We start from the raw sequence: 25,978 nt of genomic DNA, 5'->3' as shown, positions 1-25,978 counted from the left end.
GATGTTCATCATATATTCTCCTTCCAAGACACTGTCCATTCTGTTCAAGTGGTCTTCCAAGTCCTTTGCTGTCTTTGACAGAATTACAATGTCTTTGGGAAACCTCAAGGATTTTATTTCTTCTTCCTGGATTTTACTTCCTACTGCAAATTTTTCTTTTACTTCCTTTACTGCTTGATCAGTATACAGATTGAATAACATCAGGGCAGGCTACAACCCTGTCTCACTCTCTTCTCAACCACTGTTTCCCTTTTGTGCCCCTCAACTCTTATAACTGCCATCTGGTTTCTGTACAAATTGGAAATAGCCTTTCACTCCCTGTGTTTTACCTCTACCACCTTCAGGATTTGAGAGTATTCCAGTCAACATTGTCAAAAGCTTTCTCTAAGTCTACAAATGCTATAAACGTAGGTTTGCCTTTACTAAATCTGTCTTATAATATAAGTCATAGGTTCAGTATTGCCTTGTATGTTTCTACAGTTCTACGGAATCCAAAAAGATCTTCCCTGAGGTCAGCTTTTACCAGTTTTTCCGTTTGTCTGTAAAGAATATTTGTGTTAGTATTTTGCAACTGTGACTTAGTAAACTGATAGCTCACTAATTTTAACACTTGTAAGCATCTGCTTTCTTTGGAATTGGAATTGTTATATTCTTATTGAAGTCTGAGGGTAATTCACTTGTTTCATATATCTTGCTCACCAGATGGAAGAGTTTTGTCATGGCTGGCTCTCCCAAGGTTATAAGTAGTTCTAACAGAGTGTTGTCTACTCCTGGGGATTGTTCTGGCAGATGTTTGTATTCCTTTTTGCCTGCTTCATTTACTGCATTATCATATTTTCTCCTTTCATCAATTAATTTCAGTATCTATTGTGTTACCCAAGGATTTCTACTAGCCCTAGTCTTTTTACCTACTTCATCGTCTTCTGCCTTCGCTATTTCAACTCTCAAAGCTACCCATTCTTCTTCTACTGTATTCCTTTCCCCTGTTCTTGTCAATCATTCTCTAATGCTCCCTCTGAAAGACTCTACAGCCTATGGTTCTTTCAGTTTATCCAGCTCCCATCTCCTTAAATTCCTAACTTTTTGCAGTTTCCTCAGTTTTGATCTGCAGTTCATAACCAATAAATTGTGATCAGAGTCCATATCTGGCCCTGGAACTGTCTTATGATTTAAAACCTGTTTCCTAAATCTCTGTCTTACCATTATATATCACTAGTCAACAGCTATCTGGGATGTGATACATCAACTAGTATGTATTTTGGTGTGTAAAATCCGAATATACGTTTCAAAATGTTCTAGCACATACCATTTTTGAGTTTTTGAGGGACTTTTATTTTTTGTATTCAGTATTTCACTTTTTGCTGTTCTTCTGTTTTGATGTTTAATTGTTTGTTTTTGCTTTGCAGAGGAGAACTAGAACATCTACAAATAATCAGTAAGTGGTTGGTGTGGTAATCCAGTGGTGTGAAAGAGATCCTCAGTGAGTGTTTCCTGTGAATTGAATGATTTGGTTTGCCATCTAAAAGTTTTGAAATGGCAAGCTGAACTCTTGGGGTTGAGACTGCAACAATGGGAGCTTGTAGCTTGAGGGACAAAAATTTCCTGTTTCATCAAGAGGTGCTTCCTTTGCTCAATATTTCAATATGCCGAATTCAATGTGTGTATGCAGAGATGTCAATGGTCTGACAATGTAGCTAGGTGTACAACATAATCCACAGGAGTGGCTACTATTTATTGACTCCAGTAAAACCAGCGTGAAAACAGTACTACTGCATAACAGCAATGCATTTCCATCAGTACCTTTGGTTTATGCAGTAGATATGAAATAAACTTATGAATCCATGGCCTTGGTGCTAGAGGCAAACAAATATGAGGATCATAAATAGCAGCTTTGCTGTAATTTAAAAGGCTGGATTCATGAAATACTGCTGCTTTTTGCGCCTTTGGGTCAGCCATGACACCAAGAACCACTTTACAGTCAAGGAATGGCCTATAAGGAAGTCATATGTTCCTGGAAACGTAAATGTGTACAATACCCCATTGGTTGAACCTGATAAAATCATTTTGCCTCCCCTTGATATCAAGTTGGGCCCTATCAAGAATTTTGTAAAAGCTCTGGATAAAGGAGGTGAGGCATTCAATCACTTAAAAGAAAAATTTCTCAAATTAAGTGAGGCAAAGCTGAAAGAAGGTATATTTGTTGGACCACAATTAATAAAATTGCTGAAAGATCCAAACTTTGATACCAAACTCACAGATGTCCAATTAGTTGCTTGGTCTTCTTTTAAAGCAATTGTGAAGGGCTTTTTGGGTAACAGAAAAGACAAAAACTATGTTAACATGGTGAATGATCTGTTGGACAACTATAAGAACATTGGGTGTAGAATGTTACTTAAAATTCACTTTTTACATTCTCGCCTTGATTTCTTCCCAGAAAATTGGGGATCCATAAGTGATGAGCATGGTGAATACTTTCACCATGACATTCTTACCATGGAACACCATTACCAAGGCCATAGGAACCCTTCAATGATGGGGGACCACTGCTTGGGCCTTGTTAGGGATAGTGAGGAAACAGCAAACAAAAGAAGAGCTCCGTCATCGCATTTTTCGAATACCAAAGATGATTAAAAGTGAAAGTATCTTCTGAACTAATTTGGATCTTTTATTGACATCATGATACATACAAAATAGTATTGATTTCAAATGTTCTGAATGTGCATTTTTGTTTGACTTAATTATGTCAATTTTCACTATTACCATTTTCTGTTCTTCTGTGTATCTAGTAAATGTGATGTCATAGAGAAAAAATGATTTTACCAGTGTATTCAGCACCCTAAAATTAGATAAATCCAGCCATTTACAAACCAGATGCAGAAAAAAAGTTTAAATTTGTTAGCTAGTGTAATCAGTTTAAATCTTCTGGCATCTCCAGGTCTCTTCCACATATACAGCCTTCTTTCATGATTCTTAAATCAAGTGTTTGTGATGATTAAGCTATGCTCTGGGCAAAATTCTACCAGGCAGCATCCTCTTTCATTCCTTACCCCCCCCCCCCCCCCCCAATCCACATTCACTTACTGTTTTTCCTTCTCTTCCTTCTCCTGCTATAGAATTCCAGTCCCCCATGACTATTAAATTTTGTCTCCCTTAACTTCCTGAATAATTTCTTTTATCTCATCATACATTTCTTAATCTCTTCACCATGTGCAAAGCTAGTTGGCATATAAATTTGCACTACTAGGCATGGGCTTTGTGTCTGTCTTGGCTACAATAATGCATTCACTATGCTGTTTGTAGTAGCTTATCCACGTTCCTATTTTCTTATTCATAATTAAACCTACTTCTGCATTATCCCTATTTGATTTTGTATTTATAACCCTGTATTCACCTGACCAGAAGTCCTGTTCCTCTTGCCTCCTAAATTAACTACACTACTGGCCATTAAAATTGCTACACCATGAAGCCGAGGTGTCACAGACGCGAAATTTAACTGACAGGAAGAAGATGCTGTGATATGCAAATAATTAGCTTTTCAGAGCATTCACACAAGGTTGGTGGCAGTGGCGACACCTACAATGTTCTGGCATGAGGAAAGTTTCCAACCAATTTCTCATACACAAATAGCAGTTGACCGGCGTTACCTGGTGAAATGTTGTTGTGATGCCTCGTGTAAGGAGGAGAAATGCTTATCATCACGTTTCTGACTTTGATGAAGGTCAGATTGTAGCCTATCGTGATTGCAGTTTATTTTATTGCGACATTGCTGTTCACGTTGGTCGAGATCCAATGACTGTTAGCAGAATATGGAATCGGTAGGTTCAGGAGGGTAATACGGAATGCCGTGCTTGATCCCAGCAGCCTCGTGTCACTAGCAGTCAAGATGACAGGCATCTTATCCACATGGTTGTAACAGATCATGCAGCCATGTCTTGATCCCTGAGTCAACAGATGGGGACGTTTGCAAGACAACAACCATCTGCACGAACAGTTCGACAACGTTTGCAGCAGCATGGACTATCAGCTCGGAGACCGTGGCTGCGGTTACCCGTGATGCTGCATCACAGACAGGAGTGCCTACGATGGTGTACTCAATGACAAACCTGGGTGCAGGAATGGCAAAACGTCATTTTTTCAGATGAATCCAGGTTCTGTTTACAGCATAATGACAGTCGCATCCTTGTTTGGCGACATCGCGGTGAACGCACATTGGAAGCATGTATTCGTCATCACCATACTGGCGTATCACCTGGCGTGATGGTATGGGGTGCCACTGGTTACACGTCTCGGTCTCCTCTTGTTCGCATTGAAGGCACTTTTAATAGTGGACGTTACATTTCAAATGTGTTACGACCTGTGGCTGTACCCTTCATTCGATCCCTGCGAAACCCTACATTTCAGCAGGATAATGCATGACCGCATGTTTCAGGTCCTATACAGGCCTTTCTGGATACAGAAAATGTTTGACTGCTGCCCTGCCAGCACATTCTCCAGATCTCTCACCAATTGAAAATGTCTGCTCAGTGGTGGCCGAGCAACTGGCTCGTCACAATATGCCAGTCACTACTATTGATGAACTGTGGTATCATGTTGAAGCTGCGTGGGCAGATGTACCTGTACACGCCATCCAAGCTCTGTTTGACTCAATGCCCATGCATATCAGGGCTGTTATTACGGCCAGAGGTGGTTGTTCAGGGTACTGATTTCTCAGGATCTATGCACCCAAACTGTGTGAAAATGTAAGCACATGTCAGTTCTAGTATAATATATTTGTCCAATGAATACCCGTTTATCATCTGCATTTCTTCTTGGTGTAGCAATTTTAATGGCCAGTAGTGTAGTTTCCACTATATCTATCTTTAACCTATCCATTTCCCTTTTTAAATTTTCTAACCTGTCTGCCTGATTAAAGGATCTGACATTCCACGCTCTGATCCATAGAATACCAGTTTTGTTTCTCCTGATTATGATGTCCTTCTGACTAGTCCACACCCAGAGATCAGGATGGGGGATTATTTTACCTCTGGGATATTTTACCCAAGAAGATGCCATCCTCATTTAACCATACAGTAAAGCTGCCTGCCCTCAGGAAAAATTACAGTTGTTTTATTTAATTGTATGGCTAGGGCCCCCCACTGTGCAGGCTGTTTGCCAGGTGTCGGTCTTTCAATTTGACACCACTTCGGCAACCTGCAGTCGATGAGGATGACAGGATGATGATGAGGACAGTACAACACCCAGTCCCTGGGCGAAGAAAATTCCCCATCCCAGAATCGAACCAGGACCCAGAGGACTGACAATCCATCACACTGACCATTCAGCTACTGGGGGCTTACGTTACAGCTATGTGGCCTTGTAACATCAACCAAAACAGCATCGCTGTGCTGGTACTGCGAACGGCTGAAGGCAAGCGGAAATTACAGCTGTAGTTTCCAGTTGCTTTCAGCTGTTAGCAGTACCAGCACAGTGATGTTGTTTTGGTTGATGTTACAAGGCCAGATGAGTCAACCATTCAGGCTGTTTCCCCCCCTTGAGGAACCAAATGTTTGTCTGGCCTCTCAACAGATACCCCTCCATTGTGATTGCACCTATGGTTCAGGGGATGGAGGCCACAGGGAAGTACTGAATAAAAATATGTAAATCATTGTAAAAGTGCCATCAGCAGATCAGCACAGGGAGAGAGATTTTTGAATATAGAACAGGGAGAGCTGAAATTCTTGATTAAATTACCTGCATGATGCTGATACTTCAGTTTGTTATCCATCTGAATGCCTAGGATTTTCACATGGCTGTATTGTGATGTTGTGGAATGACTACTTTATCAATAGGTAGCTGTTCTTCTGTTGGTCAGGGTGGTGTGGCTGCTCCTCATCTAGGCATTTCAGGCTCAAACAGTGGTTATTGCAGTTAATATCCAGTCAGCAATACACCAGCTGTTGTGTCAAATTGTTATTAACGTCATGTTGATGGAACCAAATAGGTGTCTACTTCCTGCAAGCATTAGCTGATGTTCACCCCTAGAACACTGGGAGTGAATTAGCAGCAGGAAATCAGTCACAGTGAGAAACCCAAGGATCCAGCTGGGAAACAGAGTTAGGTTGGTAGTATCTTAGGCAGTGCTGCATCAGATGTTTGCTGACATGGAATGATTGTAGCTGCCTGACACTTCCATGACTTTGAGCTGTACAGTACTGATGTCTGAAATCGTAATGTTGTGGGCAGCAGTGAGTCAGTGTGACACCAAGCCCTGAATCTTGACTTAGGACTGGCAGTAGAAAAACGAATGTCAGCTGTCTAGCAGATGCCAAACAGATGGATGATCTGATTTCACAGTTACCAAACTGCTCAATCACAATTTCTGCCAAACAATTAGTGCATGTCAGCTGTCCAGATACAGCATCAGCAGTGTGGAACAGAATGATGCATGCTCTGGTGGCTGGATGGGTGCATGTAAATAGCATCTTAAAGACGGATTGTTTTGCTTCTGTTGACTGCTAAATCACATAGTGGTAGTTGCGACATTGCTAATTTGGTGCCCTGTATGACAGTTTGCTCCAATGCCATTGTGATACTGGTGGCTGTTGGTGCACTGGCAAGCTTTAAGGCAACTCCAGGGACTAAAAGTGTGTCGTACTATCAAGCTTCTGCATGAAGTTTCATTTAATGAGAGTCCATTGTACTCTCATGAAGTAGTCCCAGGGCTGTGTGAGCTACTTGCACTCAGCACTAGACAATGGGCAAGGGTCATGCAAGGGTCCTGGCTGGAATGCAGGACCATACATAGCTTATTGAAACAATATTAAAAGCCAATCACTTCATTGCAACTCATGTGGTTACACTTGCATGTCACGGTGTGGCTGCAGGACATCTTTTGGCAAGTGGTACAGAAGGCTCATGCGGTGTGGAGGCCGCTGGCAGACCGTGAGTGGCCACGAGTTACATGATGGTGATATTGTACTCCAGAATTCTAATATCAGCTGGCCAGCTAAAAGCATGCAACTCAGTTCTGAAAGTGGTGGCAGCTGATGAGAGGTGTCAGTGGCTCAGGAGAAGGCTAGAACACTTGCAGAAGATGCTCTAAGTAACCCACTTCCTACTTGGTGAAATGACATTTCTCCATGCTCAGTGTAGTATTTTTGGCCTGTAACCTCTTAGAAACCTCTCTCAACTTTTGGTATGTTCTTCTGTAACCTTGGAAACACAATTGTGTCACTGAGGTACACCAAACATTTGCAAAATTTTAGGCCTGAAATATTGGTGGTCCATTCCTTAACCAAAATGGCATCCTTCACAATTGCCAGTGTCCCCAAGTAACTGTGAATGCTGGCATTGGTCTAATGGTATCCATTCCTTAACCTGTGGAAGAGACATACCGTCACTGATGTAAGTTATCAATGATATTGGATGTGGGGTACGCATTGGTTACTGTTGTACTATTCAGATGCCATTAATCACACCATAATCTATATTTTTTTAAACCTTTTCTTGATTTTTTGGTCGTGGTTACAATGTGGACTAGTGCTCTCCTCTATTATTCGATCAACTAACTGTTAATTATTTAGTGAAATCATCCATAATTGCCTCTATATGCCAAGGTATATGATATGGTTTGTGATACACTAGTGCTTCAGTCCCTGTTGTAACTCAGTGTTGCATTATGGGCAACGCTGGTGATGGACCCTGAGGGTAAAACAAGTCTCTGGACTAAAGTAATAACTTCTTATTCTCTACCCTTTCTGTCCCTCCTAAGTACACCACCCTTTTTCCATAATGCAGTTTTAGCAGTGATATGTGGCTGCCCATGTTTCATACTTCATGTGTCCCAGTCATTCTCCTCCAGGACATCAAAATTGCTACAGACAGTCTCTTTGTTAGGCTTACTTCATCAGCAGCAAAGTATCCAAGATGTCACTTTCTCACCATTCCACTTTCCTACAATGCTTCTACTAACAAAGAACATGATGCTTCCAATACATGGTTTTCCTCTAGTGGCTCCGTTATGCACAACATATCAACAGGAAACTCTGCTCTCACATCCATCTAAAGCAACTCTCCTGTGTCCTCCAGCACAGTATCATGCAAATCAAACTTCAGTGTTTTTGTACACAGTTCAATTGATTTGTGCTTTAAGACAGATGAATCTTGCACCAGTACTTCACTGTTGATAGCCTTCCCCTAATGACCTCACATCACTGTCCCTCACCCCATGCAACCTATAACACAGTAAGTCTAATCATTACTGATCCACATTGTAGGCCTAGTCTGTCTTGTAGTGTCTAAACAACACTGCTACCTTAACTGGCATGCTGACATCGTGCACTCACTGGCTGGCAGTAGGTTAGGTAGTGCTACGTTGCTATGCTTCCACAGTAGTGCCAAAAAACAGTGGTGGCATTGCACTTCTTTTGGTGTCAGTTGGTCACTTTAGTTGTCTGTATCTGCTTAATATGTGTTTTTGTTGTATTCAGAGTTATCAGTTTGCTGTGAAACAGTTCTCATAATGTTTAAACATTCTCCTGGCTGTGTTTGGTGTGGATGTCTTTGGATCTCTGTCAGTATATTTGTGTTATTAGCAAACATCATATTTTGTAAGTCAGGAACATCAGTGTGTCAAGCACTGATCTTTGCAGAACACCAAATTTTTTCTGCTCCTCATTTACTATCATTCCTGTCATATATGCTGTTTATATGTGACTACACTGACACCAAGTGAGATGGTGCAGTGATTAACACACTGGACTTGCATTCATGAGAATGATGGTTCAAACTCATGTCCAGCCATCCTGATTTAGGTTTTCCGTGATTTCTTTAAATTGCTTCAGGCAAATGCCAGGATGATTCCATTGAAAGGGCATGGCCGACACCCTTCCTCATACTTCCCTAATCCGATGGGACCAATTACTTCGCTGTTTTGTCTCCTCCCCCAGTTCAACCAACCAACCAACCAACTACACTGATGTAGGCAGAATGTATTAAACACTAAAATAGTTTAATTTTCACAAGTAAAATTTTGTGATCTACATAAATGATGGTCATGGCAAGGTTGTAAAAAAGTCAGCAAGATTTTCTTCTTATTTAGTTCTAACAGGACTAGGCTTGTATGATAATGCATTGCTTTCTCTATAGAGATTCCTTACAGAAGTTAAGCTAATGATTTATTGAAAGGTTACAATCAGCAAAGTGGTTCATTATTATCTTATATGCTACTTTACAAAACTTTTTGAGGCCAGAGGAAGCAAAAAAATGGATATTGCTTCTGCATATTTCAATCATTTTAGGAAGTAATCTTGGCTTATTGACTGGTTAGGAAAATAACTCAAGGAAGCTGTGTGTGTGTGTGTGTGTGTGTGTGTGTGTGTGTGTGTGTGTGTGTGTGTGTGTGTGTGGGAGAGAGAGAGAGAGAGAAAGAGAGAAAGTTTTTCAGTGATCTAATGATTTTTGTGGTCTCTTTAACAGTTGATCTGTCTAAGTAAATCTAATAGATCTGCTGGCAATGGCCCTAGTTTTGTCACTTTTCTCGTTTATTGCTAAGAAGAATAAATTGTGTTTAGTGCGACTGACTTGGATTTAATGTGTTTCACTGATGATATCATCAGAGAGTTGAAGTGCCTTGAATTCACATGTTACATGCTTAATAATTCCTGAAATTGTCTTTGCTTTGTTCTTAGGCATTTTTTGTGTGCAGAGCATGGTTTTCATCATTCTCAAGACACAGTCAATAACTTTGCATCATTTATTGTATTGCACTTTTAAATATTGATTAGAGCTAGTCATATGTATTAAACACACTAAACATGTATCTTCAAGGTATTTATGTTCGAAATATTCTCCTCCTCTTGACACCATTGTAAGAATCCCTGATACACTGTAAAGGAACTTTGGATAACAAATAGTTAATTTTCTCATACTCTGTGTCACATAGTAGTTTAATGTCCATTGTATAGATGTAGATGTAATTATTGTGATAGATATGTTCAACTACAGCAGGAAAGTTTCTTAAAATCACTGTTTTCCTTAGAATTTTATACATGGTGGAGAAAAACAATTTGGTAGTAAGGTCAGAAAAGAGAAAGTGAAATAAAACATAGTTCTCCAAATGATGTAGGCCAAAAATGCACCATTGTGGAGCTATGGCCATAAAATGACAGCCAAACAATGATGAGTGCGTGGAAGTTTGTCTGGTATGTGAAGGTGTTTGAGTGTGTGTAGCAAAGTTGTTTTGTCAGACTACACATCTTATGACTTTTTTGATGATGCCAACTATGCAGCAATATTAGAGGTTGGATGCTGGAGCATCTTCTGGAGAAAAAAGTGCTTTGAGGAAAAAAGAGTGTTTAAGGTTGAATTCCTGTTTTCTTTTTTACCATGTATTGGTTCACATTTACTGATCTAGTATACTTACTAGAATAAAAATTCATAGGTGCTCTCTGTACATTAGCAAAAATTAAAACCTGTGGCCTTTATATTTGATTATTAACAGTACAGTACCTGACAGTACCATGTGTTGACTATCCTACTGCAAAACTGTTTCTATAGTACAACTTACTATCTCAAAAAAATTAATTTTGGTGTAGCTGATTTAATAGTTTACTCATTAAACATTACAATAAATTAATGTCTAATGCATCCAGCCATAGGCAGAAGTTTAAAGGAATCTAGATTTGACACTTCAGCTGAAACCAGTATATTTGGCTAATTTAATTATTACAGTAATTGAAGTCTTTATTATAGCAAGTATTACCTGGGACATGCTAGAGTAAATGCACACATATCAAAGTGTTTTTCACTTCTTAGCTATCATTTTATGGCTACAGATAGAATTACTGTGAGAATTTTGAATTATAGAATTACTGTGAGAATTTTGAATTAGCTATGCAACATAATCCAATTATATGAAATTGTTGATGGAATCCCACTCATAATAAATTGTGTCAAGTTCTGGGGTGTCTTGTGGGTATAATTGCCATGATTGGCCACTTAACTGCATAAAGACAATCAATCAAATTATTGTTCATTAATGTTAGAACAATGTTTGCATGATATTTTCCTTTCAACAATGTTTTTAACCACAAAATTACATGCAATGATTGAAACTGTAACAAGTGGGAATTTTGTTCGCTAATTCACATTATTGATAAGATAACATTTTACAACTGCATGAATTTGTTCAAAAGAATGTGTTAATTAATCTACTGAAATATTATGTGCTTTATAGTTCATGAAGGATACTTATGTCAACCTTCCTGTACATTGTGTAACTAGACGTAAAACGAATTTTAACTTAATAAGAGGTGTTTTGGGGGCAGTAGCTTTATCAGACTATTTACATAAATAAGAATTGGTATTGTTGACAAATAAAATGTTGTGTTACAGAACTGATTCATATTTAAGTATAAAAATGAAGACTTTTCTGGTGAAGTTACTCTGAACTTTTTTGACTTAATTCAAATACTTCATTATTAATTGTAACATCAAATTATCATGTCCTTATTCCATTAATTTAGCAAAAAATTCATAAATTGAAAGTACAACTATCAGCATTACAACCTTCTACAAAATACAAATGCAAAAATGAGAATTTGTAAAATTCAAAGCTAATTACAGAAAAATTAAACTTGCTAAATATAATGTTGAATATCTTTGTGCTCAACCTCACTGTGGACAGGTCCCTCTCATCCAGGGGACTGAGAGCCCAACCTTCCTTTTTAACCTTCCCCACCATATTCCTCTCTCCTCTTCAAAGGAGGAACTAGTTCTGAAAGCTAGGTAGTATGCCACTTTTATTATTATGTGTTTCTCTTCACAGAACTACAAATTTTCTCTCCTCAAGACAAGTACTGGCCAGCAATTCTGCCTCATAATTTGACAATATTTTACTCAAAAACTCTGTGTATCATAAAGATGTTTTGCAACCTTATTGGTAACAAGTGCAACAAGGAATATTTTAAACCTTTTTTTTAAACACATTTTGTGTTAATGGAGGTTTTCCTTGATTTAAAATTCACAGAATACAGTTTGTGTGGAGATTAACTTTGTAACGTTGGTTTGTTATAGGCTGAAATCAATAAAGTTCTGTCTGTTGGTGTGGATCCAAGTCGCATAATTTTTGCACATCCTGCAAAACCATTATCCCACCTTCGCCATGCAGCAGCTGTAGGTGTTGATCTAATGACTTTTGATGGTGAACGAGAGCTTCACAAAATAAAAAACGTGTTTCCTACTGCAAAGTGAGTAGTTTAATGGGTAAGAATTGTATCCAATATTTCACTTGGCATAAGCAACAGATGTTGTGATCACCCTTCATTCAGTAATGTGTAATAATGTATAACCACTTGATGTGGAACACTGAAAAATGTCAATAACTGAAGTGCACTTTTCGAGCTGTTCCATTGCTAATGTAAAGCATCAAAAATATCTGAGAGAGGTAACACAATGAAAAAGATGTTCCCAATGCACTTGCTTTTTTATTGCTGCTCAGCAAAGATATGGTTCACTGAACAATAAATGACATCTAGGTGGTATGATGTGGTTTATAATTCAGAAATGAAAAATATGTGTATAATATGCACACTTCCAGTCATTTATTGCCTCCACATCAAACACAGTGATTCTTATGTTACCATTAGGTCTTTAAGACTCGTAACCTTACATTATTGTCACAATAAAAATGGTTTTACATAGTTACATAAAGTAAAAGTTAAACTTCACTTCAAAAGATTTTTGTAACTAACTTGTCACATCAGTTCATTAACACAATTAAATTTTTGATCATACAAAATAATTTCAAAAAGATTTCAAATATAAATTGTAAAATTTGAGTTGAGCAGCTTGGCAGTCTTCACCAGCCACAAAATGCTACTTTCAAAAGAAGCAATGAAAAACTTTCAAGTTTCAGCCAACAGTGAACAGCCTGTCTTCTTCTGGCACAGAAACATGAGTGAAGATATTAAAGCAAAACACGCGAATTATGAACTGGTCACAGACATAGAAATAGAAACTGTGTTACTCATTGTGTACAATAAAAATAAAATTCATGTATCAGTCAACTAATGGGAAACCCAAGATGGAATGTAATAATATAATGAAAAGGATAGCTGCTACTTACCATACAGCGAAGGTGCTGAGCCACAGAAAGGCACAACAAAAAGACTGTCAGAAAGTTAACTTTCGGCCACACTGTGTGGCTACAGTTGCCTGAGACTGCAGACATGTGTGTGTGAGTTGTGATTATATGTGTGTGTGTGTGTGTGTGTGTGTATGTGTGTGTGTGTGTGTGTGTGTGTGTGTGTCTGTTATATACAGGTATTTTTGGTATTTTTGACGAAAGCCTTACTGGTCGAAAGCTTATTTGTGACAGTCTTTTTGCTGTGCCTATCTGTGACTTGGCATCTCCACTATATGGTGAATAGCAACTTTCCTTTTCATAGTTTTGTTATGTTCCATCCTGGATTTTCCAGTGTTTGATTCAGCCAAGTTATCACCAGTTAGCAAGCTGTTTGATAGTGGTGTATGCTTACATTGTGGTAGAAAATACATGTACATGAAATAAATTTGTGTTATTTCCAGATATATGCATTTAGAACTAATTTGAGTTTGTTATTTCTATATTCATTCCTACCACTGATCAAAACATTGCTAATGTGTTTTTCCATGCATTTGTGCAAGAGAAGCACTTCTCCTTCTGGCAGAACATATATCATAGTGAAAGTAAACATGCCATCAACTAATGTTGATTGCTGGTGAGTCTTCTGGTTTGTATAGCCATGGTCAAAGAAACTTCTTGGTTCCTGTCATTTCATCCAGAGCTGCAGTGTACATTTTGGGGGTGCTGCTGGAGATGAAGGGTTTTACCAAATAACAATTTGGATACCAGAGAGTGACATAAATACTGTGTAAAATGGGCGTGTTCAATTTTACATGCGATCGGAAGAAATAATCCTTCTCAGAAATAAAGCATAGCTATTGATTGTCTCATGTCAGTGATAGAAATTTAGCTATCAGTTCTGCAGAGCCATTGTCTGTATATTATCAAGTTTCATTTGTTCCTGTTTTCTGTTAAAATTACCCCCTCGCTTATATATTTTAATGTCTTCTCTATACAACCATGGATAATAGTTCGTCATTGTCAATAAAATTATGATTTCAGAAAACTTCACGTAATGATTTCCTGACTGAAGGGCTTGCTTTGGTACAGTAGATTTTTCTGTTTTCCCTAGTCCACAGAGACTTTCATGTTCATTCAGTGCTTCTCTTGGTAGCTCCAATGTGTACTCAGAACGCTTATACACCCTACATGCCAACAAAGGAGAGGATTTATCCTTTACAGACTGGAATGCTTGACATATTTTCTTAGTTGGTCAGTTACTTTTTGATAAAGGGATCAGAAACCACCTGAGTTTTATCACTGTCCTTTGGCCTACTGTTATTTGTTCATGGGGGTTCTTTGCCTGAATACCCATTTTTCTTGAAAGCCTGCTTCAAATATTTTAATTTGACATCTGGATGTTTCAGCATGCAAATTCGTTTGGCTCTGTCAAGAGGACTTTTAATGACATCACTCCTTTGTGTATGCACGACTTTCCAAAACACCTTATGTTTCAACCATCCATCAATCGATCTCCTACCTAAAAATCCAAGAAATATGCAATTTCCATGGTAAACTAAGTATTTGGATTTATATCCTTTAGGCAACAAAAGAATTCTTCTAAAGCTTTTTTACCATGTGATCAAACCATGAATGTATCTACCACAAATCAATACCATCGACATGGTTTCTTATTTTCTTTTTCTGGAGCTGACTATTCAAATTTTTCCATGCAAAAATTGTCAATCATAAGACCTAATGGGTTACTCATAAAATTGATCATCCCACTGTAGCCACCTGGGAGTAAGACAGTGTCAAAAGGAAACACCAAAAATTTTTGTGAACCATGACCATACAACTAGGAGACATCTGGTCCTGAAAGCTTTCATTGTATACTACCACTGAGTTGCTAAATTTTAATAAAACTTTGCACAAAGTAAGGACACAGCTAAAGATAAGAAAACAGCCATGCTGTAATGACCTACAACAAATAGCAATCTTGTTTATTTTGAGTCACTGTAGTATACTTTTGCTTGAATACACTTATGAGAAACTTAGAGACAAAAATCAAACAATGGAAAACCCAGAATGGAATGTAACAATATCAAGAAAAGGGCAGTTGCTAGTCATCATATAGCAGAGATGCTGAATCACAGATAGGCGCAACAAAAACACTGTCACAAAATAAGCTTTCGGCCAACAAGGTCATTGTCAAAAATAGATAACAGATGCACACACACTCATGCAAATGCACACATGAGCTGCAGCAACAGTGCATGATAGAAGAGGCTACTGGCTGTGGGTAAGGAGGAGGCTGGGTCAGGGAGGGAGAGGGATAGTGGGGTAGGAGTGGGGGACATTGAAGTACTGAGGAGGAGCAAGCAGCGACAAGGTGGAGACAGGTTAGGGCAGCTGAGTGCAACCAGGAGGTTAGACAAAGGGGAGGGGAGAGGGATGGGGTAGAGGCAAAGGAGAGAAGTAAACCCACTGGGTGTGTTGGTGGATTAGAGCGGTGTGTCATGCTCTGGAATGAGAATAGGGAAGGGGCTGGATGGGTGAGAACAACAACTAATGGAGGTTGAGGCCAGGATATATTGCAAGGGGGTTGCCACCTGCGCAATTCAGAAAAGCTGTTGTTGGTGAGTAGGATCCATATGGCGCAGGCTGTGAAGCAGACATTTAAATGAAGAATGAGCCCCAGGGAGAAGTTCTGGGATGGGCCTAAGGATTTGAGGAGAGACTGAAGATCCTGCTGGATTTCTGGAACGGGGTCATTGTGACAAGGTTTGCAAGTGGACTCATCAGACAGCTGGCAGAGTCCTTCAGCCAGGTAATCCTGGCGGTTCAAAAGAACAGTGGTGGAGCCTTTGTCCGCAGGTAGGATTATAAGGTTGGGATAAATTTTTAGATGGTGGACTGCAGTTCTTTCCACATATGTAAGGTTAGTTTGCATCTTTAGTGATTTGGGGAATGATGTAGAGGCAAGGTTCAAGGTTAAGAAATTCTGGAAAGTCAACAAAGGGTGATTTGGGAGCGGTGGGGTAAATCATGGTTGGATGGAGGAGTGAAGTGAGTCAGGTAGGGTTCAACGTTGGTCTCTGGTTGAGTCTGATTGGTAGGGTTGCTGATGAAAAAGTTTTTCGGTTGTAGGGACCAGGAAAATGAGAGAATGTCTCTAACAATTCCTGCGTGATTGAATTTGGGAGTGGGGCAAAAGATGAGGCCTTTCGAAAGGACTCGTATTTCTGTGGGGATAAAGCTTCTGGAGGAAAGGTTCATGACAGTGTTTCGGGTCTCTTTAGGTTCTGGATTCTCTGTGGTGGTAGGAGGGAGTTCTGAAGGGTGGTGCAAATGTAGTAGTTTTGAGAGACAGGGTTTGTCAGGTATTAGGGGACATGGGGTAGATTTGGAGATTGTTGTAGAGGAGGCGGACAGTGGTACTCCAAGGTGGGAGTAGGAAGTGAGCAGGATGGAGAGTTTTTTGAGGTGGCATTGTGCATGCTGCCCTAGTTGCTGGAGGGCAAGAGATTCAATGTATACAATGGGTTCCATAAATCTGGGATTACATAGCAGGAGAAATTGCAAATGGAGAGAAGGTACTGCAAGGAGGTTTGGGCTTGGTGATATGGTTTTGCGGGACTATGTTGGTGTGAGCTAAGAATTTGTGGAATCTGAACAGATGGAGGTGATAAGGAGGGGCGGCAGCCAGAGATGGCTAATTTGATGGTAAGGCAATTTGGGGGATTCTATGAGCCAAGCAACAATGCAGAAACAGTATGTGGGATGGGCTTCTAGCTAGGGATAAGGAAACTTTTCTCTATTGATGCAGATGGAAGGAGCAAGCATCCATAGTGTTGGGGAAAAAACCCTAAAAATTACGTAAATAATGTAGAATTACACACGAAAAAATTCCCAAAAGTACACCCAGATACATGGGAAAAATCACAAGAAGGATGAAACTGATGAGAAAGATGAAATCTGAGGGAGTTGGCGATAGTGAAAGGCGAAAAATCTCTAAAATTGGCATGAAGTGACACTGAGACTAAAGAAAAGATATAAATTAAAAAAAATTATTTTACTATGGGTAGCAGGTCTGAGGGTTGACAAGTGTGAAGAATGCCGATGACAGATGTGACTGGATGAGGTGAAATAGTGGGTGCAAACTGGGATAGAATGGAGAAAGGGTGGGAGTGGGGTGGTGTTTGTAGGATGAGATACAAGATTGTGTGGCAACGGAAAGGTGTGGGTAATAACACACGAAAATACTGGGGAGTGACGCAGGGAGAATGATGAACAGTGGCAGTGCATCATGGGAGAGTTAGCTGGGTGGGGGTAAGGAGGAGGTTGAGTGTGGAGGGCGAGAGATACCAAGGTAGGAGTTGGGGATGTTGAAGTGCTGCTGGGGAGTGTGCAGGGATGAAGTGGAGAGAGGGTAGGGCTGCTAGGTGCAGTTGGGAGGTTAGAGAAGGGGCAGGGGAGAGGGGGGGGGGGGGGGGAGGGGGGGAGGTAACAGAAAAGGAGAGATGTAAAAAGACTGGATGCATTGGTGGAATAGATGGCTGTGTAGAGCTGGAATGGAAACAGGGAAGGGGCTGGATGGGTGAGGACAATGACTAACGGAGGATGAGGGCCAGGCGGGTTACAGAAAGGCAGGATATATTGCAGGGAGAGTTCCCACCTGCGCAGTTTAGAAAATCTGATGTTAGTGAGAAGGATCTATTTGGCACAGGCTGTGAAAGAGTCATTGAAATGAAGAATGTCTCGTTGAATGGTGTGCTCAGCAACAGGGTGGTCCAGTTGTTTCTTGCCCACAGTTTGTTGGTGGTCTTTAATGTGGACAGACAGCTTGATGGTTGTCATGCCCACATAGAATGCAGCAGTGCAGTTGCAGCTTAGCTTGTAGATCACATGACTGGTTTCACAGGTAGCTCGCCTTTGATGAGACAGTTGATGCATGTGACCGAACTGGAGTAGGTAGTGGTGGGAAGATGTATAGGGCAGGTCTTGCATTTGCTTCTAGGTCTAGTACAGGGATACGAGCCTTGAAGTATGGGGTTTGGAGTAGGGGTTGTATAGGGATGCATGAGTATATTGTGGGAGGGGTGGGAAGGATAGTGGCCAGGGCATTTCTCATTTCAGGGCATGGTGAGTGGTAGTCGAAACCCTGGTGGAGAATGTAATTCAGTTGGTCCTGTACTGGGTGGTACTGAGTTACAAGGGAGATACTCTGTTGTGGCCATATGGTCAGACTTAGGAAAGTGGCAGGATACTGGACAGATAAATTAGAGACGCTTACATAACTATAGGTAGTACCATCTTTTGTACTGATAATGCAAGTGTGTATTCCATGCAGTGCTAAAAGACTTGGGGAAGCATACTAATTCACATCTTGTGATTTCCAAGGTGCACATGTTTCACTCAGTAACATTTCACATGTGACCTGAGAGGCCATACACCAGTCTGAAGTTTATGAAGATCTACGCATGAGAATACTTTCACAACTTTCCAGTGGGCTGGAAGGTTATGTTGCTTTCAGTGTCTTTCTGTGCACTCATACTGTATCATAGATATGTACTAGTGTCTACCATGACAGTGCAGTACAGGTGTTTTCCAGTTCTTGGAACAACCGAGATCCTGCAATTGTGGTAATCTTTTGGCCCTTGACATACAGAGTGCAACCAGATGGTTAGTTGCTAAATGATTGTGATTATTGTGCACCAAATGCTGCACTGTGAACGTGTATTAACTGGTATAATTTGTGGTAGACAACATTGATGCCTGTCAAGAGCATATTTTTGTTGTTCATGGGTGTTGATTCTTGGTGGCCACACAGTTATCATTGAATGAAGATCACCTACTCATGGTCCACCCTTGACACGTTGGCTTGTAAGATTCTCAGCATCTGCATGACCACTGTGATAGGGTGTCCTACGTGTCATGTACCCACTATATGGCATGATCAAATGAACTGATATCATGTATCGTGTCAAACCTGTACTCAGCTTGTAAGTTTACTGTCTCGAATTAATGTGTGCTTTGTCAGAAGCCTTCCTCTTTTTCTGAAGTCCTATTGTTGATTGCTACGAGCTTGAACTAATTTTGAATAACTTTACACAACATTGAAACAGTTTTTTGTATCTAATGCATACTTGTAATAATACAGATCACTAAACAGCTATCCTCTAGGATGAGTCTCAGTTACATAAATACATTGCAGTTAATGTTTACTTGAAGTTTACACAAATGACTGTGTACAATTATAGCATGGCAGTGGCTGAATACACACTAATTCTCTTTGTAAACTGCTGACATGAAACTTTATGTATTAGCTGACTAAGATAATAACTTTACTTGTGTAATGAGGGATGTTAGCTGGGTAACACAGTGTTTGTACATAATGACAGCATATCTAAAACTGATTGCATTAACATAACTCAGTGAATCACTGTAGTTTTGTGTACAGTACCTATTTGGAGAAACATGAAGTACATTTTAAAATGATACCATAAATTAATTTTGATTATAGTTAAAATACTCATTGTTGCTCATGATCTGTTGCAGCAGAAGTCCTAAGTTTTCAGAAACTGTAAAGTATTATTACAAAGGCAAACAATACTTACAATACAAAAGGATCAGCTACATGCTCACTGCTCAAATACCAAAACCAGACTGACTTCCTATGCCAATATGGCTGTAACTATATATACTTTCTTAACAATCCCAAACAATCCAGCATTGTTTAAAATGATTTTTTAATTAAGTAACAGTTAAAATTAACATATAAAAACTGAAAATGCATATATGAACTCATGTTTGCTCCAGAACAGCAAGTACAATTCTACATTAGTTTTTGTCCATCATTTTATTCGAGTATAACTTCTCGAATACGAAATTACAATAATGCATTTTCATATTTTATTAATTACTAGAGGTTGTCTTCATGGAAAATGTTCCCTTCATTTACAAAGCTTCTACACATTAGTGTAATTAAGATTCCATAATTATTTTCTTTGTAACTTTTACACAGTTACATATTTCCATATAGCTCTATGTCAGAAATTACTGTTTATGGTTAACATTTATGCGTTTAAATGGGTTTCAATTAGACTGTTACATTTCAACAACCCCCAAAAGGATTTGTACAACTGAAAGTTGAACAAAACATTTTCTGACAGGTCTATGTAACAGCACTCATTTTACAATCAATTGGATGAACAAACAATTTGTGAAAGATATGACCAACCAAATATGTAAAATTATCACAATTAATTTTGTATTAGATTCAACTAGATTAAACAAAATATTAATGAATAGCACAAAGAAAGAACAAATTGTTGTTGTTGTTGTGGTATTCAGTCCTGTGACTGGTTTGATGCAGCTCTCCATCATACTCTGTCCTGTGCAAGCTTCTTCATCTCCCAGTACCTACTGCAACCTACATCCTTCTGAATCTGCTTAGTGTATTCATCTCTTGGTCTCCCTCTGCGATTTTTACCCTCCACACTTCCCCTCAATACTAAATTGGTGATCCCTTGATGTCCTACCAACCAATCCCTTCTTCTCGTCAAGTTGTGCCACAAACTCCTCTTCTCCCCAATTCTGTTCAATACCTCCTCATTAATTATGTGATCTACCTATCTAATATTCAGCATTCTTTTGTAGCACCACATTTTGAAAACTTCTATTCACTTCTTGTCCAAACTATTTATCGTCCGTGTTTCACTTCCATACATGGCTACACTCCATACAAATACTTTCAGAAATGACTTCCTGACACTTAAATCTATACTCGATGTTAACAAATTTCTCTTCTTCAGAAACAATTTCCTTGTTAATTTGCAGTTTCTGAGTTAATTTGAAGAATTTGCCTGCAGCTTGTATTACAACATGAATATGAGCTAAATCTAATTCAATCAGAAAATTATCTATTGGAAGTTAGCTGAATTGGCCTTGTTTCTGTATATTTATGTCTGCCATTAGAGCCTCCAGATACTCCTGAGTGCAATGGAGACACTGGTGTGTATAACTCTTTCTCAGTATTGGCGACGCATTGTGGAACAAGCATTAGTATCAGCTACTACAATACTCGAAATCCATATTAGTTTGTATTTAGCCACTTCCTATCATTGGCAAGTACACCTAGTATTAGATCATAATATAACAAAGTGTTCAGTCTCCTCTATGTGCAATGAAGAGCACTGTAGATCTCTGTTCGTCGGAAGTTCTTCGTTGAAAAAACCTGAAATGTGGCTCATAATCCACTCCTTGTGACCATCATATATTGTGTAATTGATTGTTTTGAATAGAATAATTCAATTCAGCAAAATTCTAACGGTTCATACTTAAACATTTCCTGTCTTAAATCTCATACTGCAATCTTAACTTGTTCTTTGATGACATATCACTAAAATCATATTAGTACAAAATATTTAAGTGCTATGGCTCTATTCTCTGCAATTTATATTGAAATTTACATATAGTTTTGAATAACAAATATATTATTATCATATAGTACAATTAAATTCTTGGAGTATAGTTCCTCAATACTTGGCATAATTCAGCCTACATGCATAGAATGAAATGTCTGACCAATGTCCAATCTTTCCATTTTTCATTTGTCAAGACACTTCCAATGCTTCATTTCCATCTTTACAGAACATATAATGATAATTTTTATGAATATGAATATTTATGAAATTGCAATCATTGCCTCTTCCTTCACAGTAAATGTTAACATATAGTGGTATACATGAAGCTTTACTGTGTGATTAAGTGATGATGGCATCCTCTTGGATAAAATATTCCGGAGGTAAAATAGTCCCCCATTTGGATCTCTGGGCAGGGACAACTCAAGAGGACATCATTATAAAGAGAAAGAAAACTGGTGTTCTACGGATCAGAGCATGGAATGTCAGATCCCTTAATCGGGCAGGTAGGCTAGAAAATTTAAAAAGGGAAATGGATAGGTTAAAATTAGATATAGTGGGAATTAGTGAAGTTCGGTGGCAGGAGGAACAAGACTTTTGGTCAGGTGACTACAGGGTTATAAACACAAAATCAAATAGGGGTAATGCAGGAGTAGGTTTAATAATGAATAAAAAAATAGGAGTGCGGGTAAGCTACTACAAACAGCATAGTGAACACATTACTGTGGCCAAGATAGACACAAAGCCCATGCCTACTACAGTAGTACAAGTTTATATGCCAACTTGCTCTGCAGATGATGGAGAAATTGATGAAATGTATGACGAGATAAAAGAAATTATTCAAATAGTGAAGGGAGATGAAAATTTAATAGTCATGGGTGACTGGAATTCGACAGTAGGAAGAGGAAGAGAAGGAATTGTAGTAGGTGAATATGGATTGGGGGGGAAGAAATGAAAGAGGAAGCCGCCTGGTAGAATTTTGCACAGGGCATAACTTAATCATAGCTAACACTTGGTTCAAGAATCATGAAAGAAGGTTGTATTACATGGAAGAACCCTGGAGATACTAAAAGGTTTCAGATAGATTATATAATGGTAAGACAGAGATTTAGGAACCAGATTTTAAATTGTAAGACATTTCCAGGGACAGATGTGGACTCTGACCACAATCTATTGGTTATGAACTGTAGATTAAAACTGAAGAAACTGCAAAAAGGTGGGAATTTAAGGAGATGGGACCAGGATAAACTGAAAGAATCAGAGGTTTTACAGAATTTCAGGGAGAGCATAAGGGAACAATTGTCACAAATGGGGGAAAGAAATACAGCAGAAGAAGAATGGGTAGCTCTGAGGGATGAAGTAGTGAAGGCAGCAGAGGATCAAGTAGGTAAAACGACGAGGGCTCGTAGAAATCCTTGGTTAACAGAAAATATACTGAATTTAATTGATGAAAGGAGAAAATACAAAAATGCAGTAAGTGAAGCAGGCAAAAAGGAATACAAACATCTCAAAAATGAGATCGACAGGAAGTGCAAAGTGGCTAACCAGGGATGGCTAAAGGACAAATGTAGGGATATAGAGGCTTATCACAGTAGGGGTAAGATAGATACTGCCTACAGGAAAATTAAAGAGACCTTTAAAAAAGAGAACCACTTGCATGAATATCAAGAGCTCAGGTGGAAACCCAGTTCTAAGCAAAGAAGGGAAAGCAGAAAGGTGGAAGGAGTATATAGAGGGTCTATACAGGGGCGATGTTCTTGAGGACAATATTATGGAAATGGAAGAGGAGGTAGATGAAGATGAAATGGGAGATATGATACTGCGTGAAGAGTTTGACAGAGCACCAAAAGACCTAAGTTGAATCAAGGCCCCAGGAGTAGACAACATTCCATTAGAACTACTGGCAGCCTTGGGAGAGCCAGGCATAACAAAATTCTACCATCTGGTGAGCAAGATGTATGAGACAGGCAAAATTCCATCAGACTTCAAGAAGAATATAATAATTCCAATCCCAGAGAAAGCAGGTGTTGACAGATGTGAAAATTACCAAACTATCAGTTTAATAAGTCACAGCTGCAAAATACTAATGCAAATTCTTTACAGACGAATCGAAAAACTAGTAGAAGCTGACCTCGGGGAAGATCAGTTTGGATTCCGTAGAAATGTTGAAACATGTGAGGCAATACTGACCCTACAACTTATCTTAGAAGAAATATTAAGGAAAGGCAATCCTTCATTTCTAGCATTTGTAGGCTTAGAGAAAGCATTTGACAATGGTGACTGGAATACTCTCTTTCAAATTCTGAAGGTGGCAGGGGTAAAATACAGGGAGCGAAAGGCTATTTACAATTTGTACAGAAATCAGATGGCAGTTATAAGAGTCGAGGAACATGAAAGGGAAGCAGTGGTTGGGAAGGGAGTGAGACAGAGTTGTAGCCTCTCCCCAATGCTATTCAATCTGTGTATTGAGAAAGCAGTAAAGGAAAGGAAAGAAAAGTTTGGAGTAGGTATTGAAATCCATGGAGAAGAAATAAAAACTTTGATGTTTGCTGATGACACTGTAATTCTGTCAGAGACAGCAAAGGACTTGGAAGAGCAGTTGAACAGAATGGACAGTGTCTTGAAAAGAGGCTATAAGATGAACATCTACAAAAGCAAAACGAGGATAATGGAATGTAGTCGAATTAAATCGAGTGATGCTGAGGGAATTAGATTAGGAAATGAGAGACTTAAAGTAGTAAAGGAGTTTTGCTATTTGGGGAGCAACATAATTGATGATGGTCGAAGTAGAGAGGATATAAAATGTAGACTTGCAATGGCAAGGAAAGCGTTTCTGAAGAAGAGAAATTTGTTAACATCGAGTATTGATTTAAGTGTCAGTAAGTCGCTTCTGAAAGTATTTGTATGGAGTGTAGCCATGTATGGAAGTAAAACATGGACGATAAATAGTTTAGACAAGAAGAGAATAGAAGCTTTCAAAATGTGGTGCTACAGAAGAATGCTGAAGATTAGATGGGTAGATCACATAACTAATGAGGAGGTATTGAATAGAATTGGGGAGAAGAGGAGTTTGTGGCACAACTTGACTAGAAGAAGGGATCAGTTGGTAGGACATGTTCTGAGGCATCAAGGGATCGCCAATTTGGTACTGGAGGGCAGTGTGGGGGGTAAAAATCTTACAGGGAGACCAAGAGATGAATACTCTAAACAGATTCGGAAGGATGTAGCTGCAGTAGGTCCTGGGAGATGTAGAAGCTTACACAGGATAGAGTAGCATGGAGAGCTGCATCAAATCAGTCTCAGGACTGAAGACCACAACAACAACAACCCCACAACAGTCATGAAATATATTTATGTGATAGACAGTAGTGTAAGTGAGCTATTCCTCATGATAATTAAGAAACATTATGCATGGTAATACAGAGTATAGTAAGTGAGCCATTCCTCACGATAATTGAAAACATTGCAGAACATACTTGCATATAAGAAAATATTCACAACTTAAAGTCCTGATATATATATATATATATATATATATATATATATATATATATATATATATATATATATATATAATGGAAGGAAACATTCCACGTGGGAAAAATTATATATAAAAAAATTATATATAAAAACAAAGATGAGGTGACTTACCGAACAAAAGCGCTGGCAGGTCGATAGACACACAAACATACACACAAAATTCAAGCTTTCGCAACAAACTGTTGCCTCATCAGGAAAGAGGGAAGGAGAGGGGAAGACGAAAGGAAGTGGGTTTTAAGGGAGAGGGTAAGTAGTCATTCCAATCCCGGGAGCGGAAAGACTTACCTTAGGGGGAAAAAAGGACAGGTATACACTCGCACACACACATATCCATATGTACATACACAGACACAAGCAGACATTTGTAAAGGCAAAGAGTTTGTACAGAGATGTCAGTCGAGGCGGAAGTAAAGAGGCAAAGATGTTGTTGAAAGACAGGTGAGGTATGAGTGGTGGCAACTTGAAATTAGCAGAGGTTGAGGCCTGGCGGATAACAAGAAGAGAGGATATACTGAAAGGCAAGTTCCCATCTGTGGAGTTCTGACAAGTTGGTGTTAGTGGGAAGTATCCAGATAACCCGGACGGTGTAACACTGTGCCAAGATGTGCTGGCCATGCACCAAGGCATGTTTAGCCACAGAGTGATCCTCATTACCAACAAACACTGTCTGCCTGTGTCCATTCATCTGAATGGACAGTTTGTTGCTGGTCATTCCCACATAGAATGCGTCACAGTGTAGGCAGGTCAGTTGTAAATCACGTGGGTGCTTTCACACGTGGCTCTGCCTTTGATCATGTACACCTTCCGGGTTACAGGACTGGAGTAGGTGGTGGTGGGAGGGTGCATTGGACAGGTTTTACACCGGGGGCGGTTACAAGGGTAGAAGCCAGAGGCTAAGGAAGGTGACATATGTCTGCTTGTGTCTGTA

General features: G+C 39.2%; 1 protein-coding gene across 1 annotated transcript in view; it reads left to right on the top strand.

Moving 5' to 3' along the window:
* Positions 1–25,978, top strand: part of LOC124619510 (ornithine decarboxylase 1-like) — a 206,702-nt gene that overhangs the window by 114,018 nt on the left and 66,706 nt on the right. Inside the window, exon 5 of the mRNA XM_047145956.1 lies at positions 12,055–12,227. Coding sequence (XP_047001912.1) covers positions 12,055–12,227 — 173 coding nt within the window. The remainder of the gene's footprint in view (positions 1–12,054; positions 12,228–25,978) is intronic.

Source organism: Schistocerca americana, chromosome 6 (genome assembly GCF_021461395.2).
Source record: "Schistocerca americana isolate TAMUIC-IGC-003095 chromosome 6, iqSchAmer2.1, whole genome shotgun sequence".
Lineage (NCBI taxonomy): Eukaryota > Metazoa > Arthropoda > Insecta > Orthoptera > Acrididae > Schistocerca > Schistocerca americana.
This window is presented reverse-complemented; position numbering and strand designations above follow the sequence as displayed.